This window comes from Colobus angolensis, unplaced genomic scaffold, assembly GCF_000951035.1.
Source record: "Colobus angolensis palliatus isolate OR3802 unplaced genomic scaffold, Cang.pa_1.0 Scaffold241, whole genome shotgun sequence".
Classification (NCBI taxonomy): domain Eukaryota; kingdom Metazoa; phylum Chordata; class Mammalia; order Primates; family Cercopithecidae; genus Colobus; species Colobus angolensis.
In genome coordinates this window covers 593039-611545 of record NW_012115611.1, presented here as the reverse complement: position 1 = coordinate 611545, position 18507 = coordinate 593039, and the positions used below count along the sequence as shown (strand labels likewise).

The following is an 18507-nucleotide window of genomic DNA, read 5'->3' as shown; positions in this document are numbered from 1 at the left end:
TTTATATATTGCTTGATTTTAATTACTAATATTTTGCTAAGGATCTTGCCTTTATGCTTGTGAGAAATATTGGTCTGTAATTTTCTTTTCTTATAATGTGATTGTCTAGTTATAGTTTCAGGGTGGCACTGGCCTCATAGTATGAGTCGGAAAGTGTTCTGTCCTCACTTAGTTTCTAAAACAGTTTGCATAGGATTGGCATTATTTTTTTCAATATTTCATAGGATTTATAATTGAACCCATCTGGATCTGAAATTGTGGGAAGATTTTAAGTTACAAATTCTAGTTTTAGTTAATACAGGATATTCAGGTATTCTACTTCTTTTCTGAGTCAGTTTTGGTCATTTGTATCCTTCAAAGATTTTGCCCCATTCATCTAAGTCAGGATTGGCAAACTCGCCTAGGTCAAATCTGGCCCATTTCAGTCCAAATCTAGTCACACTCATTTGTTTATGTATTGTCTGTGTTGCTTTTGTAGTATAGTAACAGAGTTGAGTAGCTGCGACAGAAACCATAGTGCTCACAAGCAGAAAATCTTTGCTAGATAATAGTTACCCCTTATCCATAGTTTTGCTTTCTGTAGCTTCATTTACCCAAGGTCAACTATAGTCTGAAATATTAAATGGAAAACTCCAGAAATAAACAATTGATAAGTTTTATATTGCACAATGTTCTGAGTAGCACAATGAAATCTCATGCCATCTCTTTCTGGGACTCATTCCTTTGAACAGCATATTCATACTTTATATGCTACCTGCCCTTTAGTCACTTAGTAGCCATCTTTGATATCAGATAAAAAATATATAATATGTAGAGAGTTTGTCACTGTCTGTAATTTCAAGCATCCACTGGGTGTCTTGGAATGTATCCCCTGTGGATAAGTGAGGACTACTGTATTGGTTTAGAGGTTGAATTAGGACACCTCTAAAGTGCCTGCTGTTAGGCTTAAAAGGAGGAATTACGCAATGGATTTGGTGTGGGCTGTATTCTTCCAGTTTAAGTGGCAGGAATCTGTAAAGAGCCTCTCTCATCGTGTTTGTCTTCCTAAACAATGGACAACACCTTCGCAAACGGGCGGTTTTTCCTCAATAAGGATAAAGTCACCCAGAGGCATTCTGTGTTCTCTCTGCCTTGGTGCATTTTATAGCCTGCAATTTGAGTATGGATAGAAGTTGTATATATTACCCTAGTGCTTATTTTATTTTGATGTACAGTTCCAGTTACTAAGGAATATGTGTTTGGATTTAAGTGTTGTGTGTAGTGTAAGAATTTGCACCGAAGCTTCTAGCTTCTTAACAGGGTTACTGAGAGGGGACATCCACCACAATAGCACTAGAGGCTGGGTGGGACACCAGAAATAAAATATCTAAACCCAGATCACTTCTATAGGAGATAAGTTGTTGTAGTTCAGGAAGGGGTATTAAATTGAGATGATAGGGAAGTTTCCATGGTGTAGACAAGGGAATAGAAGTGTATTCCTCTAACCAAGTCAGGAGATGATGATAATTATTCTTGAGAAACTGGTAGGCAAGGCAAATAAAATTTCCCATGATGTTGTATGACGGTTATGGCTCTACTTTAAAATTTTTATTATTATACTTTAAGTTCCTAGGGTACATGTGTACAATGTGCAGGTTTGTTACATAGGTATACATGTGTCATGTTGATTTGCTACAGCCATCAACTCATCTTTTACATTAGGTATTTCTCCTAATGCTATCCCTCCCCCAGCTCCCCACCCCCCAACAGGCCCCAGTGTGCAATGTTCCCCTCCTTGTGTCCATGTGGTCGCATTGTTCAACTCCCACTTATGAGTGAGAACATGCAGTGTTTGGTTTTCTGTTCTTGCGATAGTTTGCTGAGAATGATGGTTTCCAGCTTCACTCCTGGGTTCAAGTGATCCTCCTGCCCCAGCCTCCTGAGTAGCTGGGTGTATAGGCGAGTGCCACCATGCCTGGCTAGTTTTTTTATTTTTATTTTTGTAGAGACAGTCTTACTGTTGCCCAGGCTAGTCTCAAACTCTTGGCCTCACGTGATCTTCCCACCTTGACCTCCTGAAGTGATGGTGACAGGTGTGAGCCACCATGCCAGGCCTCTGAGAGTCATTTCTAGGGAAAATGCAGATGATCACTATTCTTATCCACTTCCAGAAGTGCCATGGTGGCACCTAATTTTATCTACCTAAAAGTACTTTTTTAAGTGCTTGGAGACTAGGTACTACACAGGTATCACTTTCACTGGGAGTCATATGTAAACCCACTGACATTTCCATATTCCAAAGCTCAAGTTGCCTCAGTCCCTCCTTTTTAAGAACAAGCAGTACTCTGTGACACCCTGTGAGGAACTTTTCATACCACAGTATATCCCACACATAGGAAATCCTCCAATTTCATAATTCGCAATTCTCCATCTACCCTGCCTGGCCACAAAGGTGTCAAAGGTGTGGCAGTCATAGATCCACTGACATGAGTGCTTTTTGCTGAAACCTTGTTTGGTGGGTTCCCCCAGCTCCCACAGTCTACCACATTATAGTGGACATGAGGATTACTCCAGGTAAGGGATATTCAGAATGAACGCCCCTGAAATAGGGAGAATTCATGTGGTAGTATAACATTTGTTGTAAGGGTTATCAAATAACACAAGTGTTTCCATGTGACAGACAGGATTCTGACTGTTGTAAATGCAACAGCAGCTAATAGAATCATCTTGAAGTAGGTGTAATCATTATCCCCTTGTCATATGTGAAGCAAATGAAGCATGGAAAATTAAAGAGCTTGCCCAAGTTTTGATTGTAAGTGATGCCTCCAATCTGGGGCCCAGAATCCATTCGACCCCTTGTTTGTAGGTCTTAAAAACACTGAATTTGAGATTCCTAATAAGCAAGTAACCATTCATGCACTCTACCCATGTTTACTGAGTGCCCAAGAATGTCATGCATGATGCTAAGAACTAGAGACAATGCTAATTATTAGGGACTCAAATATGAAAGTGATACAGTTTCTGTCCTCAAGGACTTTATAGTATAATGGAAACATAAGTAAATGGATGACACTAAAAAACATAAGGGAAACATAAGTAAATGGATGATTGTAAGTACTGTCATATAGGTATTAAGTATAGCATCCATGGCATATGTTAGATGAACTGAAAGGGACAATGAACCTATACTGGGATCAATAGAGAAGGCTGAAGGAATGTACTAACCTGAGCCTTAGAGGAGAAACAGTAGTTAGCATGGTAGGGAATGGAAGGGCATTCTGGGCAGGGAGGATAATATGAGGAAAGAGAGAGTGTGTAGTCGAATGTGCAGGGAAAGTTTGTGCAGAATGGCTAAATCACTGGATTGGATTATAGAGGAGGGAGCTGAGTGGCAATAGATGGAACTGGAGAGGTAGAATCAGGTCATGGAAGGCCTCATGCACAAAATAATAGGTGGTTGGACTTCCTCATATAGGTAATGGAGAGCCATGTTCAAGACACACACCTGGGGGAAAAGTATTTGGATTAGATTTTGAAGAAGGATATGGGATGGGGTTCAGGGTGGGCAAATGGAGACTAGGTTAGTAAGTTGAGACCACTTCGCTTAGAATGATGAGAGGGCAATCTAATGTAGTACAAGGAAGGAAGGGAGGAGAGGACACTGTTTGGAACAGGGTTTCTGCACATTTTGGGCCACATATTTCTTTGTGGAAGGGCTGTCCTGTGCACAGTTGGCACACTGTAGGATTTTTAGTAGCATCCTCAGCCTCCATCCACTAGATGCCAAGAGCAGGTCCTCCTCCCGTTGTGATCACCAAAAATGCTTCCTCCATGGCAAAATTACCCCCATTTGAGATCTACTGGTTTAGACACACTGATATTAAAACAGAATCAATTGGATTTGGATGTATGGAGAAGGTAGAAAATCATAGTCCAGGTTAACTTTAGGGTTTCTACATTGACAAAATGGGTGAGAAATAGATGTGAGGAGAGAGAATAGGTTTGATTTTTGAACAAATTAAATTTGAGATACTTGTGGGATATCCTAAAAAGAGATCCAAGAGATAGCTGGATGGATGGATCTGTGCTCAGAGAATTCTCAGCTGGAGGTACAGATTTGGGGATTATTTGCATATGGATGGAAAAAAAATACCATAGGGGTGAATGAGTTGACTCAGGGAGATTCATGAAGTAAGAAGAGAAACAGGCAGGAACTCTATGGACAACCAAGAGTTAAGGGTGGTAGAGCATTGTTTAAATCACAGTTTAATTCTTGCCAATGAAAGGGAAGATAAAAGAGAAGTATGTATCACTATGTCATTTTTAATCAGTAATGAAGACCTTGGTATCCCATGACCCAAACAGCAGGTAAGATCTCTAAAAAAAAATGACGTGTGGGAGTAATCGGGGAAATGTGCACAAGGTGGTCAGTCTTAAATTAAATGCAGTATTTGTTGAATTTATTTTTCCCTGTGCTTTCAGTGCAAAACTAAACAAAGCCTTAAAGAGTCTCATAGTTCTAGTGTGGTGAATGAATACCTAGAAATGCAAGGTTAAATTGAAAAACCCATTATACATTTATTAGCAGTGTTGTTTCACTACCTTGTCATCAATGTTCTAAAACAGTACTGCAATGGAAAGCTCAAGGGAAATGCAGGAGCTTTATATAAAGACATATTCTTTATCCTTTGATAAGGTTCTACAGTGATAATTCTGGAAAAAGTAAAATGTCATGAAGCAATGAACAAAAAGAGCTTACAGGATAGAAAGCAAACCAGTAACAAGAAATAGTATCAATTTTGACAGGCAGGTCAGTGAAGCAGGGAGATAATTTCCTACTAGTGACATGATTTCCACAGAGTCACAAAGCTAATTGCCTACAATGCCAATTATGGTGAGAAGCCTTAGACTAGGGCAATCGCAACCCGTGAAAAAGGAATTCAATAATGAAAAGACCAGATGTTTTGGGTAAATAAGTGATTACCTGAATATAAGTTAGATACCCTTGTGAGAAACATTAACTCTTCAGGCCAACAATGTACCACCAGAGGTCCACTCCCAAATAACGCTGTGTGTCTTCCAAAGGGCCTTATGACCAAACCAACACACCTATCCAAAATACAGCTTCCACACATCATGGCTCTGTGTGTTGAAAGGAAGACAAACCGAATCAAGTTCTTCAAATAAATTCCCCATCTCACTCGTTTGTCAGAGGGAATATCCTCCAGTATTCTCTGCAATACAGGACCCTGTGCTTACCTGATTTCTGCAGGGAGCTCTGGACTGCCTTCCTGATTCCAGCCTCTGTCAACCTTTTCTCTCCCTCCCTTTGCCAACATTAGAAAAGAAGTTAACAAATGGATCTAATTACCACAGTGGTTTGAGGCTTCTCAACGTTTTTTTTTTTCCCTTCCAGCTGTAAAGATGTCCTCAGACTGAGCTTCACATTCAGAACTGCTGTCAAACTCTCACTTTAATGGGCACTTAAATTTAATGTCAAGCTGATGCCTGTGGAAGACCTTGATTAAATTTGCAAAGAGTAGACTCTAACTGAAACAGAACTTTAGAGTTGTCTCATTTTGCCTTTCAAGCTTAAATCCCAGAAGTTTTTTTTTCTTCTTTGTAAAGAATTACAGAAGTTTGCTTGCAAAGACCCTGAGTATCAATAAGACAGCAAAGTGTAACAAGCAAAACACCCTGCATGCTTTTAGAGAGAGAAGAAATCCCTTAGCTTATTAAAATTCTACGTGAATTAGAGATCTTTCCCATTGCTTTATTCCATTCCCAGCTCATTCGAAATCTATAACTATTCACTTTTATGACTCTGTAGTATTATAAGCAGTCCTAAAAAGTTTACTTAAAACCTTCCTAGTGTTCTTTTATGTACATGGCAATTAAGTTTTGTACTGTACGGGCAGAATGAAAAACATTATGGAGAAACAACTTGAAAGAAATATGACAGAATCTCTTCTAACAATGTCATTCCTTCAACCAGTTACAAATTTCCAACCTGGTTTCTTTCTTTTGCTGTTTCTTCTTTTGTCTTTGATAATCATACAGCCTCCCTTACTTGAGGAGATAATAAAAGACTAAAAGTTAAAAGATCTGGAAGACTCATATTCTTTTTCACTGGCTACTGTTTTGAAAAGAGGTTGTTGGCTTTTGATTTTTCTTTTGGGTTCTTTCTACATCAACCAATTCAAACAGGTCTGCTCTCAAAGAAAACAAATCAAAATTGTCAAGACCTGTGAAGCATGAAAAATAAGTTGCTTTTTCCAACTCCAAAAAGCACCAGAAAAGCATTAATTTTGATCTTCTTTTATAAACCTCTATCCCCTATCCTCTAATCTATCGATTTCACAGAATGTTTATATATTCTTCTGTATAATAGATGTCTTATGAATAAATTGAATTGAACCTGTAATACAACTAATATTTAAACTGGTGTTATTTTGGAGTTGGACTAGACACATATAAAACATTCAAGTGGGATGACACAATTTCCTGGGGCTGCCAGCATAAAATAAATAGTCCAGTAAGCTACATCTACCATGCCGTTAATGACTCTGTCCTTTTAGCTGGTGGGAGCACAGGCTTCATAAAAGAAGGAGAACATGAAGCAGTAGAAAAAGACAGCCTTGCAAAATGCTGCCAGATACAAAACATTCTATCATAAAATTTCTCATTGAACTACAGTGGCGAGAGTGCTTCTAATATCTCCCTTTTAACACAACGAAGACCTACATTTCTATGCTCGGCTTTCTAAAGCTACCTTAATTCTGTGGTTAAAACAGCTCCAGGTAGCACTTGTTCTTATTTTTTTTTAAAAAAGGACTTGTGGTTTTGCAGTCCTTGGATAAAGTGGCAGGCAATCATCAGATTCCTGTTGAGAACTACAAATGATGAAGGGAGTAGCAGATGGTTTCAGAAGGCAGAGATTTATAGGGGTAATTTGTAGTGGAATAATACTATTTTCTGAACTAGGAAATAATAATTCACCAAGACAAGTGAAAGTTTAGATAGTATCTCATTTAATTATATGTTGCTAAATATTCCAAGAAATCTTTGACTCAGAAGCCTAAAATGAAAACTCAGTTAGTTGACGTTTTTAGTTTCTGATGATCTGATCCTGTTTAATCCTTTTCATCGTGATGCAGTTTATCACATGATTAAAAACACGGTGCTGCTAGGTCTAGTTTTCTGAATACAATGTCCTCTTTTTAATTTAGTTAGTATCTGATTCAAAAGGATAAAATAAAAAAATCCCTCTTTACCAGGAAAAGACAGAAATACACTAATACTTTTCACATATTCCAAGGTAATAGATGAGGAAGAACTATGTTTCAAACCGGGTTTCCTGAGCACCCCAAATCCTGTTGGTGAGTGAGTAGAGCCCCGGGAGGAAATCATTATGTAGACGAGGGTATCCACAATGGCACTGCTCCACAAGGCATACGTGCCAGGGGGATCATCAACTTCACCTTACTCCCTTGACAAAAGCAGGCAGAGCGAACAGGGCATTGGTCTCATACGTCTGTAATCATCCACAACATTTATTAACTTCTATTGCTGGCACTGAAAGGAGGGAGTTACTACAAGTATCACTATTCATTGGTGAAGTTAATTAATTTACTGAATCTATTTGGTAATTCACAGCAACCACATAAGTAATAAGGTATGGAAGTTGGAGGGTAAAATAAACACTTTATATGTACAACCTTCTTGCTTGGTAATTGTCTATTCTTCATAAACCTGTCCCCAGAGTAATGGCACCAGATAAGATGTGCCATTATTTTACATAATAAAATATCCCTATTATTCCTTAATAAATATAACTGGCTATACAAATTTTGTTTCTTTTAATTCCCAAGTCACAGTTCCCTCCGGAGAGTTTGGTGCCACTCAAAGGTGCCTGATGTAGAATAACCAAAAACAGGTCAACTCTTAAAAAAAAAAAAAAAGGTAAAGAAAAGTTTAAAATCTTCATTAGTGATAAGCAGTGTGTTGGATATTCCAAATGACCACTTTAAAAACTGCCAGATACAAAACATTCTATCATAAAATTTCTCACTGAACTACAGTGGCGAGAGTGCTTCTAACATTTCCCTTTTAACACAACGAAGACCTACATTTCTATGCTCGGCTTTCTAAAGCTAACTTCATTCTGTTATGACATAAGACTTTCCCAATTATACACAGACACTGTCACGTACACTTTGATATTTATTAACAAAAATGGTACAGAAAAGGATTGAGTCAAAATTACAAAGTGATAAGAGTTAAAACAAAAGTTGTTCTTAACTGTATTATAGTTTCTGGGGGACTTTAACCAGTCCCAAAAGTTATTTTTATCTCCTAAAACAGGACTTAAATGACATCACTCAAGTGATAGATTTTAACAGAAACTCTTCCTCTTTCCTTTTGTCAAAGCAAAATATAGTAAAGGTCTTTGTTTTTACCTCAAACCTGCTTTCCTATAGATGGACTGGGATGCAGTGAAGAGAGAAGTTAAACAAAAAGGTTAAAAAAAGAAAGGCCAGGCACAGTGGCTCACACTTGTAATCCCAGCACTTTGGGAGGTTGAGGTATGAGGATCACTTGAGCCCAGGAGTTTGAGATCTGCCTGGGCAACATAGGGAGACCCCCACCTCCACAAAAATTTTTTAAAAAAATTATCTGGGTATGGCGTGCACACCTGTGGTCCCAACTACTTGGGAGGCTGAGGCAGGAGGATCACTTGAGCTGGGAAGGTCGAGGCGACAATCAGCTGTAATTGTGTCACTGCACTACAGCCTGGGTGACAGAGTGAAACCCTTTTTCAACAACAACAAAAGCAAAATCTTAAAAACAGGAAATGAAGGCTATGAGGAAAAAGGGTTACAAAAAAAGGGTTACAAAACTGCCTAAGAATCTTCACTAAAGTAATCTTCTAGTCCTTCCATATCCATTTCCAGAGAGGAATTTAAAGAGGCCAGAGCAGATGATACATCCTTGGTTTTCTGGATACTTGGTTTGGGTTGAGGAGTTTCTGGTTGGATAGGCTCCTTCTTTATGTCTTTACCACCATTTAGAATACGTTGGCTCTCACAAAAGAACTGATTAGGATGATTCAAAGAAAAGCCACAATCATCCACCTGTAAAGGAAGGAAATTTACATTGCATTAATACATGGCAAAGCTATAAATATATGAGTTTCAAAAACTGTTCTAGTCCTTGTTTAAAACTTAATAACTGAAACATGGATTCTAGCTGTACACATTCTAACAATCAACTACTAACACCATTTCATTCAAGGAGAGCTTCAACCACTACCCAAACTTTAATGGCTCCCACATTTATATTTCTAGTCTGAGCCTCTGTGTTTGGCTCTAGTTCCCTATCTAGTTTCAGTCCCTTATCCAACACCTATTCAACATCTAAGATTGCTCAAAGACAGTTCACACCCAATAGGAAACGTATCCTTTCCCCTCTCCCCATCCTTTGCTCTCAGTGACTGGTATCACCATTCATCCTTGGGGCATACTAGACACCTTTCTCTCACCTCCCCAGTCCCCAACTCCCACCTGCCACCTCCCATCTACACCATGCCTTCAATTCTGGCAATACCCAAAACATTACCAATTCTGGTTGACAATTACATCGAAATAAAAACTTAGAAAACTATAAAACTGTATTTGGAATAGAACCCTGTGTGTGTGTGTGTGTATGTGTGTGACACTGTGTGTTAGTGAGGCACAGGTTAGGGACCTGTGTGATCCATTATTATATCCCCAGTTCCAAGTAAAAGGCCTGCCACATTGTAGGCCAATAAATATTTGTGGTTTTTTTGTTTTTTAAGTGATCATAAAATCACTTTTGATCATTTTGATACTGGTCCCTGATACCACTTGTGTTTTAGAGCTTACTTGTAAGTCTGGCATATGCAATCTCATTTAGTATGATATAAACCGAAAAAGCAACCTAAGTCAATGTAATTCTTCATTCTAATCTTGGCGTTTCCTTGGTCTTCTTACAGAAAATCTCTTCCTGTAAATTTCACTGTGCCTGAATACAAACATGCCTAGTTCATAACTTATGTTATTTTTTCTCAAATACTATCATTAAACTTTAATTTTGAGTATCATTTCAAATTATGCACTCCTCTCCTTACATGCAGTTTGCTTTCCACAGTCTCAAATCCCTGCCTTCTCGCCTTCTGCAGTTGGAATTGACAACAAAAGTATCATTTTGCTTGAGTGAGTGACTATTGGTTTCTTTGGTGGTATTTTCATTTATCAAGTTTTTGGAAACTGAGAAGTCATTCCATTTCTTTTGTTCATCTGTCTTCTGTTAACTAATCCTTTTATGTCTCATCCTTCATACTGAAGTGACTTGCACACTGTAGGTATCTAATATTTGGTGAGGTGGACCCAGAAATAGTGTATACCAGTGATAATTTTGCATATTTAATTAAAGCCTTACTATATAAAAGACTGTGTTATAAACTATTCGCTATTCAGCATACAGGGATACATTTGACCAACTCGAATTTCCAGTCCAGTAAGTCATATACTTAAAAACATCTACCAAGAATGGAGAAGTGATGAGGGTCACAGATAAAGACCTATTACACTCCACAGTAGAGAGAAATTTCGGCTGAGATCAAGGAAGGCTTTGAAAGAGAAGTGCTATTTGAGTTGGGTCTGGAAAGATGCAGAGAGTGAAAAGCTGGGATGATGAGGGGAAAGGCAATATTTGCAGCAGGACCACGTGAGCAAAGTAAAGAGACAATGTCCTGGGAAAGCAAATATGAAATAGTTCACACAACCTAGTATGAAAGGCACATGCAAGGAAACAATAAGGAATGAGTTTGGAAAGACAGGCAGGGTCCAGCCTGAGAGAGCCTTGAAAATCAGGGTAAGTGGTCAAGACTTAATTCTCTAGGCAACAGAGAGTGACCAAAAACCCTTAAAAAGAGACGTGGTGCGACTGAAGTTGTGTATAATCTTATAGCAGATTAAAATGAATTGGCCAGGAAAAAAGGGGTTGCTGCTATGGTCTAGAATGAACCCTACTGGTGGACAGACCAACAGACAGACATAAGTCTTTTCTGATAATACTTATTTAAGTACCCTAGGAATCTCTGATTCTGTTTCACCAGTTGTTAATACACGTTAGGCTAATTTTACAGTAATTCCACTGTGTAACAGATGGAGAGTATACAGACTGATTTTAAAAGTTATAGATCATTAAGAACAAATTTTTATCTTTGCCTAATCTTTTTAACTTAACTGCTTGATTTCAAAATGTTTCCAAAATCTTTTATATCTATAATTTTTATTAACAATGGGATCATTTATGAACTTCTTTATTATATTCAATTTCCACCCAATTCATTAAAAATCCAATATAAATTTTGCATTTTGCAATGTGTTTCACAAAAAGTAAGTTTATTGTCTAATACATTTTAATCAGAAGGCTTTCTAGTTTGTAAACAGAAAACCAGAGATTAGAAAGACCTTGGGGAATCCATTAAATTGAATCTCCTCCATGTACAGAGGCCTAAGGAGAATAGATAGTTTATTCAAAGTCATAGAATTAGTAACTGGTTTTGTCTGAATTAAAATTCAGGCCTTCTGACTAGATCATTAGTTGCTCTGAAATCTGTTTCAAGAGATTGTGTGCAAAATCAAACTGATAATGATAGCTCCATTATAAATTTTATTTCTAGAGAGAAACTTGGCTATAAAGATTATAAAAACATAGTTGTATTTTATGCAAAAATAATCTAATATCTTATGCTATAAAAATGTTAGGATTTTCTATACCTCGCTTCAAGTTGTCAGTTAGCAATACGTTTATTAGACTTCAATGTGCACAAAATGAAATAGGGTAATCTTTTTAAAGTCTGAGTTTCTTCATCTATGAAATGGAGATAACAGCGTTAAGTCATAGGGTTGCTATGGGAAAAGCAAATAAAAATGAATGTAAAAGAAAGAGTTGTTAGTTCTATGAAATCTACATTAAATGTTTTTAAAGACTCAAGAAAGGCAAGTCACTTAGAAAAAAAAAAGGTTGAAGTCACAGAAGGAGAGGAAGAAAGATCCTATTGCTTTGCATATCAAGTTCCTTTTCTACTTTAAGGAATCCAAGTTGGAAATTGCTGATGCCGTACTATGGGTATAATTTATAAAAGAAAGATAAAATCAAATTCCAAACACTAAACGATACTCAAAAGACTTTGCCCTAACAAATAAATGGCATTCAAATGTCTTAAGTTTAAGATATAATATTTAAGGTATGTGCATATCTTTAGTGAATCCCCATTTAAATTTTTTTTTTTTAATTATACTTTAAGTTCTGGAGTACATATGCAGAACGTGCAGGTTTGTTACATAGGTATACACGTGCCACGGTGGTTTGCTGCACCCATCAATCCGTCATCTACGTTAGGTAATTCTCCTAATGCTATCCTTCCCCTAGCAACCCCACCCAAACGGGCCCCGGTATGTGATATCCCCCTCCCTGTGTCCATGTGCTCTCATTGTTCAACTCCCACTTATGAGAGACAGCATGCAGTGTTTGGTTTCTGATCTTGTGTCAGTTTGCGGAGAGTGATGGTTTCCAGCTTCATTCATGTCCCTGCAAAGGACATGAACTTATCCTTTTTTATGGCTGTATAGTATTCCATGGTGTATATGTGCCACATTTTCTTTACCCAGTCTATCATTGATGGGCATTTGGGTTGGTTCCAAGTCTTTGCTCTTGTGAACAGTGCCATAATAAACATACGTGTGCATGTGTCTTTATAGTAGCATGATTTATAATCCTTTGGGTATATGCCCAGTAATGGGATTGCTGGGTCAAATGGTATTTGTGGTTCTAGATCCTTGCAGAATTGCCACACTGTCTTCCACAATGGTTGAACTAATTTACACTCCCACCAACAGTGTAAAAGCATTCCTATTTCTCCACATCCTCTCCAGCATCTGTTGTTTCCTGATGTTTTAATGACCATGATTCTAACTGGCATGAGATGATATGTCATTGTAGTTTTGATTTGCATTTACCCAATGACCAGTGATGATGAGCATTTTTTCATGTTTGTTGGTTGCATAAATGTCTTCTTTTTAGAAGTGTCTGTTCATATCCTTCACCCACTTTTTGACAGGGTTATTTTTTTCTTGTAAATTTGTTTAAGTTCTTTGTAGATTCTTGTTATTAGCCTTTTGTCAGATGGATAGATTGCAAAAATTTTCTCCCATTCTGTAGGTTGCCTGTTCACTCTGATGACTGTTTCTTTTGCTGTGCAGAAGCTCTTTAGTTTAATCAGATCTCATTTATCAATTTTGGCTTCTGTTGGCATTGCTTTTGGTGTTTTAGTCATGAAGTCTTTGCCATGCCTATGTCCTGACTGGTATTGCCTGGGTTTTCTTCTGGGGTTTTTATGGTTTTAGGTCTTATGTTTAAGTCTTTAATCCATCTGAGTTAATTTTTGTGTAAGGTGTAAGGAAGGGGTCCACTTTCAGTTTTCCGCATATGGCTAGCCAGTTTTTTCAAAACTATTTATTAAATAGGGAATCTTTTCCCCATTGCTTGTTTGTCAGGTCTGTCAACGTTCAGATTGTTGTGGATGTGTGGTGTTATTTCTGAGGCCTCTGTTCTGTTCCATTGGTCTATATATCTGTTTTGGTAACAGTAGCATGCTGTTTTGGTTACTGTAGCATTGTAGCATAGTGTGAAGTCGGGTAGCATTATGCCTCCAGCTATTTTTTTTTGGCTTAGGATTGTCTTGGCTATGCGGGCTCTTTTTTGGTTCCATATGAAATTTAAAGTAGTTTTTTTCTAATTCTGTGTAGAAAGTCAATGGTAGCGGCCGAGGCACGGTGGCTCACGCCTATAATCCCAGCACTTTGGGAGGCCAAGGCAGGTGGATCACGAGGTCAGGAGATCGAGACCATCCTGGCTAACACAGTGAAACCCTATCTCCACTAAAAATACAAAAAAATAGCTGGGCGTCTGTAGTCCCAGCTACTCGGGAGGCTGAGGCAGGAGAATGGCGTGAACCCGGGAGGTGGAGCTTGCAGTGAGCCGACGTTGCACCACTGCACTCCAGCCTGGGCGACAGAATGAGACTCCACCTCAAAAAAAAAAAAAAAAAAAAAAAGTCAATGGTAGCTTGATGGTGATAGCATTGAATATATAAATTACTATTGGCATTATAGCCATTTTCATGATATTGATTCTTCCTATCTATGAGCATGGAATGTTTTTCCATTTGTTTGTGTCCTCTCTTATTTCCTTGAGCAATGGTTTGTAGTTCTCTTTGAAAAGGTCCTTCGCATTTCTTGGAATTTGTATTGCTAGGTATTTTACTCTCTTTGTAGCAATTGTGAGTGGAAGTTCACTAATGATTTGGGTCTCTGTTTGTCTATTAGTGGTGTATAGGAATGCTTGTGATTTTTGCACATTGGTTTTGTATCCTGAGAGTTTGCTGAAGTTGCTTATCAGCTCATGAAGTTTTTGGGCTGAGACAATGGGGTTTTCTAAATATACAATCATGTCATCTGCAAACAGAGACAATCTGACTTCCTCTCTCCCTATTTGAATATCCTTCATTTCTTTCTCTTGCCTGATTGCCCTGGCTAGAACTTCCAATGCTATGTTGAATAGGAGTGGTGAGAGAGGCCATCCTTGTCTTTTGCCAGTTTTCAAATGGAGCGCTTCTAGTTTTTGCCCATTCAGTATGATACTAGCTGTGGGTTTGTCAAAAAATAGCTCTATTTGTGATAGGTTCCATCAATACCTAGTTTATTGACAGTTTTTAGCATGAAGTGGTGTTGAATTTTATCGAAGGCCTTTTCTGCATCTATTGAGATAATCATATGGGCTTTGTCATTTGTTCTGTTTATGTGGTGAATTACGTTTATTGATTTGTGTATGTTGAACCAGCCTTCCATCTCACAGATGAAGCTGACTTGATCATGGTAGGTAAGATTTTTGATGTGCTGCTGGATTTGGTTTGCCAGTATTTTATTGAGGATTTTCACATCGATGCTCAGCAGGGATAGTGGCCTGAAATTTTCTTTTTTGTTGTGTTTCTGCCAGGTTTTGGAATCAGGATTATGCTGGCCTCATAAAATGAGTTAGGGAGGATTCCCTCTTTTTCTATTGTTTGGAATAGTCTCAGAAGGAACGGTACCAGCTCCTCTTTGTACCTCTGGTAGAATTTGTCTGTTAATCTGTCTGGTCCTGGGCTTTTTTTTGGTTGATAGGCTATTACTGCCTCAATTTCAGGAATTGTTATTGGTCTATTAGGGGTTTGACTTCTTCCTGGTTTAGTCTTGGGAGGGTGTATGTGTCCAGGAATTTATCCATTTCTTCTAGGTTTTCTAGTTTATTTGCATTGAGGTGTTTATAGTATTCTCTGATGGTAGTTTGTAGTTCTGTAGGATTGGTGGTGATATCCCCTTTATCATTTTTTATTGCATCTATTTGATTCTTCTTTCTTTTCTTCTTTGTTAGTCTGGCTAGCAGTCTACTGATTTCTTTTTATCTTTTCTAAAAATCAGCTCCAGGATTCATTGATTTTTTGAAGGATTTTTTGTGTCTCTGCCTCCTTCAGTTCTGCTCTGATCTTAGTTATATCTTTTCTTCTGCTAGCTTTTGAATTTGTTTGCTCTTGCTTCTCTAGTTCTTTTAATTGTTATGTTAGGGTGTCAATTTTAGATCTTTCCTGCTTTCTCTTGTGGGCATTTAGGGCTATAAATTTCCCTCTAAACACTGCTTTAGCTGTGTCCCACAGATTCTGGTACATTGTGTCTTTGTTCTCATCGGTTTCAAAGAACATCTTTATTTCTGCCTTAATTTTGTTATTTACCCAGTAGTCATTCAGGAGTAGATTGTTCAGTTTCCATATAGTTGTGCGGTTTTGAGTGAGTTTCTTAATCCTGAGTTCTAATTTGATTGCACTGTGGTCTGAGACACTGTTTGTTATGATTTCCATTCTTTTGCATTTGCTGAGGAGTGTTTTACTTCTAATTATGTGGTCAATTTTAGAATAAGTGCAATGTGGTGCTGAGAAGAATGTATATTCTGTTGTTTTAGGGTAGAGAGTTCTCTAGATGTCTATTAGGTCTGCTTGGTACAGAGCTGAGTTCAAATCTGGAATATCCTTGTTAATTTTCTGTCTCGTTGATCTAATATTGACAATGGGGGTGTTAAAGTCTCCCACTGCTATTGTGTGCGAGTCTAAGTCTGTCTGTTTGTAAGTCTCTAAGAACTCGCTTTATGAATCTGGGTGCTCCTGTATTGGGTGTAAATATATTTTGGATAGTTAGCTCTTCTTGTTGCATTGATACCTTTACCATAATGCAATGCACTTGTCTCTTTTGATCTTTGTTGGTTTAAAAGTCTGTTTTATCAGAGACTAGGATTGCAAATCCTGCTTTTTTTTTTTTCGTTTCCATTTGCTTGGTAAATATTCCTCCATCCCTTTATTTTGAGCCTATGTGTGTCTTTGCACGTGAGATGGGTCTTGACTCTTCATCCAATTTGCCAGTCTGTGTCTTTTAATTGGGGCATTTAGCCCCTTTACGTTTAAGGTTAATATTATTATGTGTGAATCTGGTCCTGTCCTTATGATCCTAGCTGGTTATTTTGCCCATTAGTCGATACAGTTTCTTCATAGCATCGATAGTCTTTAGAATTTGATATGTTTTCGCAGTGGCTGATACCAGTTGTTCCTTTCCATGTTTAGTACTTCCTTCAGGGGCTCTTGTAAGGAAGGACTGGTGGTGACAAAATCTGTCAGCATTTGCTTGTCTGTAAAGGACTTTATTTCTCCTTTGCTTATGAAGGTTAGTTTGGCTGGATATGAAATTCTGGGTTGAAAATTCTTTTAAGAATGTTGAATATTGGCTCCCACTCTATTCTGGCTTGTAGGGTTTCTGCAGAGAGATCCACCATTAGTCTGATGGGTTTCCCTTTGTGGGTAACCTGACCTTTCTCTCTGGCTGCCCTTAATATTTTTTCCTTCATTTCAACCTTGGTGAATCTGACAATTATGTGTCTTCAGGTTGCTCTTCTCAAGGAGTATCTTTGTGGTGTTCTCTTATTTCCTGAATTTGAATGTTGGCCTGTCTTGCTAAGTTGGAGAAGTTCTCCTGGATAATATCCTGAGGTGTGTTTTCCAATTTCGTTCCATTCTCCCCGTCACTTTCAGGTACACCAATCAAACGTAGTCCCATATTTCTTGGAGCTTTGTTCGTTCCTTTTCATTCTTTTTTCTCTATTCTTGTCTTCACGCTTTATTTCATTATGTTGATCTTCAATTTCTGATATCCTTTCTGCTTGATCGATTTGGCTATTGATACTTTTTTATGCTTCATGAAGTTCTCGTGCTTTGTTTTTCAGTTCCATCTGGTCATTTATATTCTTCTCTAAACTGGCTACTCTAGTTAGCAGTTCCTCTAACTTTCTTCAAGCTTCTTAGCTTCCTTGCATTTGGTTAGAACATGTTCCTTTAGCTCGGAGGAGGTTGTTATTATCCACCTTCTGAAGCCTACTCTGGCATTTGTCAAACTATTTCCCCATCCAGTTTTGTTCCCTTGCTGGCAAGGAGTTGTGATTCTTTGGAGGAGAAGAGGCATTCTGGTTTTTGGAATTTTCAGCCTTTTTGAGCTGGTTTCTCCCCATATTTATGGATTTATCTACCTTTGGTCTTTGATGCTGGTGACCTTTGCATGGGATTTCTGAGTGGACGTCCTTTTTGTTGATGTTGATGCTATTCCTTTCTGTTTAATTTTCCTTCTAACAGTCAGACCCCTCTGCCGCAGGTCTGCTGGAGTTTGCTGGAGGTCTACTCTAGACTCTGTTTGATTGCTGCCTGTTCCTTCCTCTAGAAGCTTCGTCCCAGAGGGGCACCGGCCAGATGCCAGCTGGATCTCTCCTGTATGAGGTGTCTCCCAGTCAGGAGACATGGGGGTCAGGGACCCACTTGAGGAGGCAGTCCCTTAGCAGGGCTCAAACACTAAGCTGGGCGATCCGCTGCTCTCTTTAGAGCCAGCAGGCAAGAACGTTTAAGTCTGCTGAAGCTGCACCCATAGCCGCCCCTTCCCCCATGTGTTCCATCCCAGGGAGATGGGGATTTTATCTATAAGCCCATCACTGGGGCTGCTGCCTTTTCTTCAAAGGTAATTAATATTTTTTATTAACCACTAAAAACAGTGGTTAAAACAGTGCCAAGGGCCTTGAAGTGAGGATTTGTGCCAAGGCTCTGTGATGCTGTTTCTCCTTTTTCTTGATCTGCAATTGTCCTTAACTCATTTTGTGATGTTCATTGTGATCTACTAAGTTGCTTGATAGTAAAATGAAATTATGAAGTTTCCTTTTTATAGAATTCTATATTTTCTTCTAGGATGGGTTCTTTGTGTTCTGAGTGTTTCTTTCATTTTCATTTTTAAAGGAAGTGTATGTGGCTGTCATTCAGTTTCCTTTTGTCTTGTTTAGGAAAATAAACTTAGGGGTTTTTTTGTATGTGGGGGGAAG

The 18507-nt window shown here is 38.3% G+C and overlaps 1 protein-coding gene across 2 annotated transcripts in view; it reads right to left on the bottom strand.

Annotated features, from left to right (window-relative positions):
- Positions 1–8189: 8189 nt before the first annotated feature.
- Positions 8190–18507, bottom strand: part of PRIM2 (primase, DNA, polypeptide 2 (58kDa)) — a 410194-nt gene continuing 399876 nt past the window's right edge. For both annotated transcript variants that reach the window (XM_011945621.1, XM_011945620.1), the window contains exon 14: positions 8190–9113. In XM_011945621.1, coding sequence (XP_011801011.1) covers positions 8883–9113 — 231 coding nt within the window. In that variant the 3' untranslated portion in view covers positions 8190–8882. The remainder of the gene's footprint in view (positions 9114–18507) is intronic.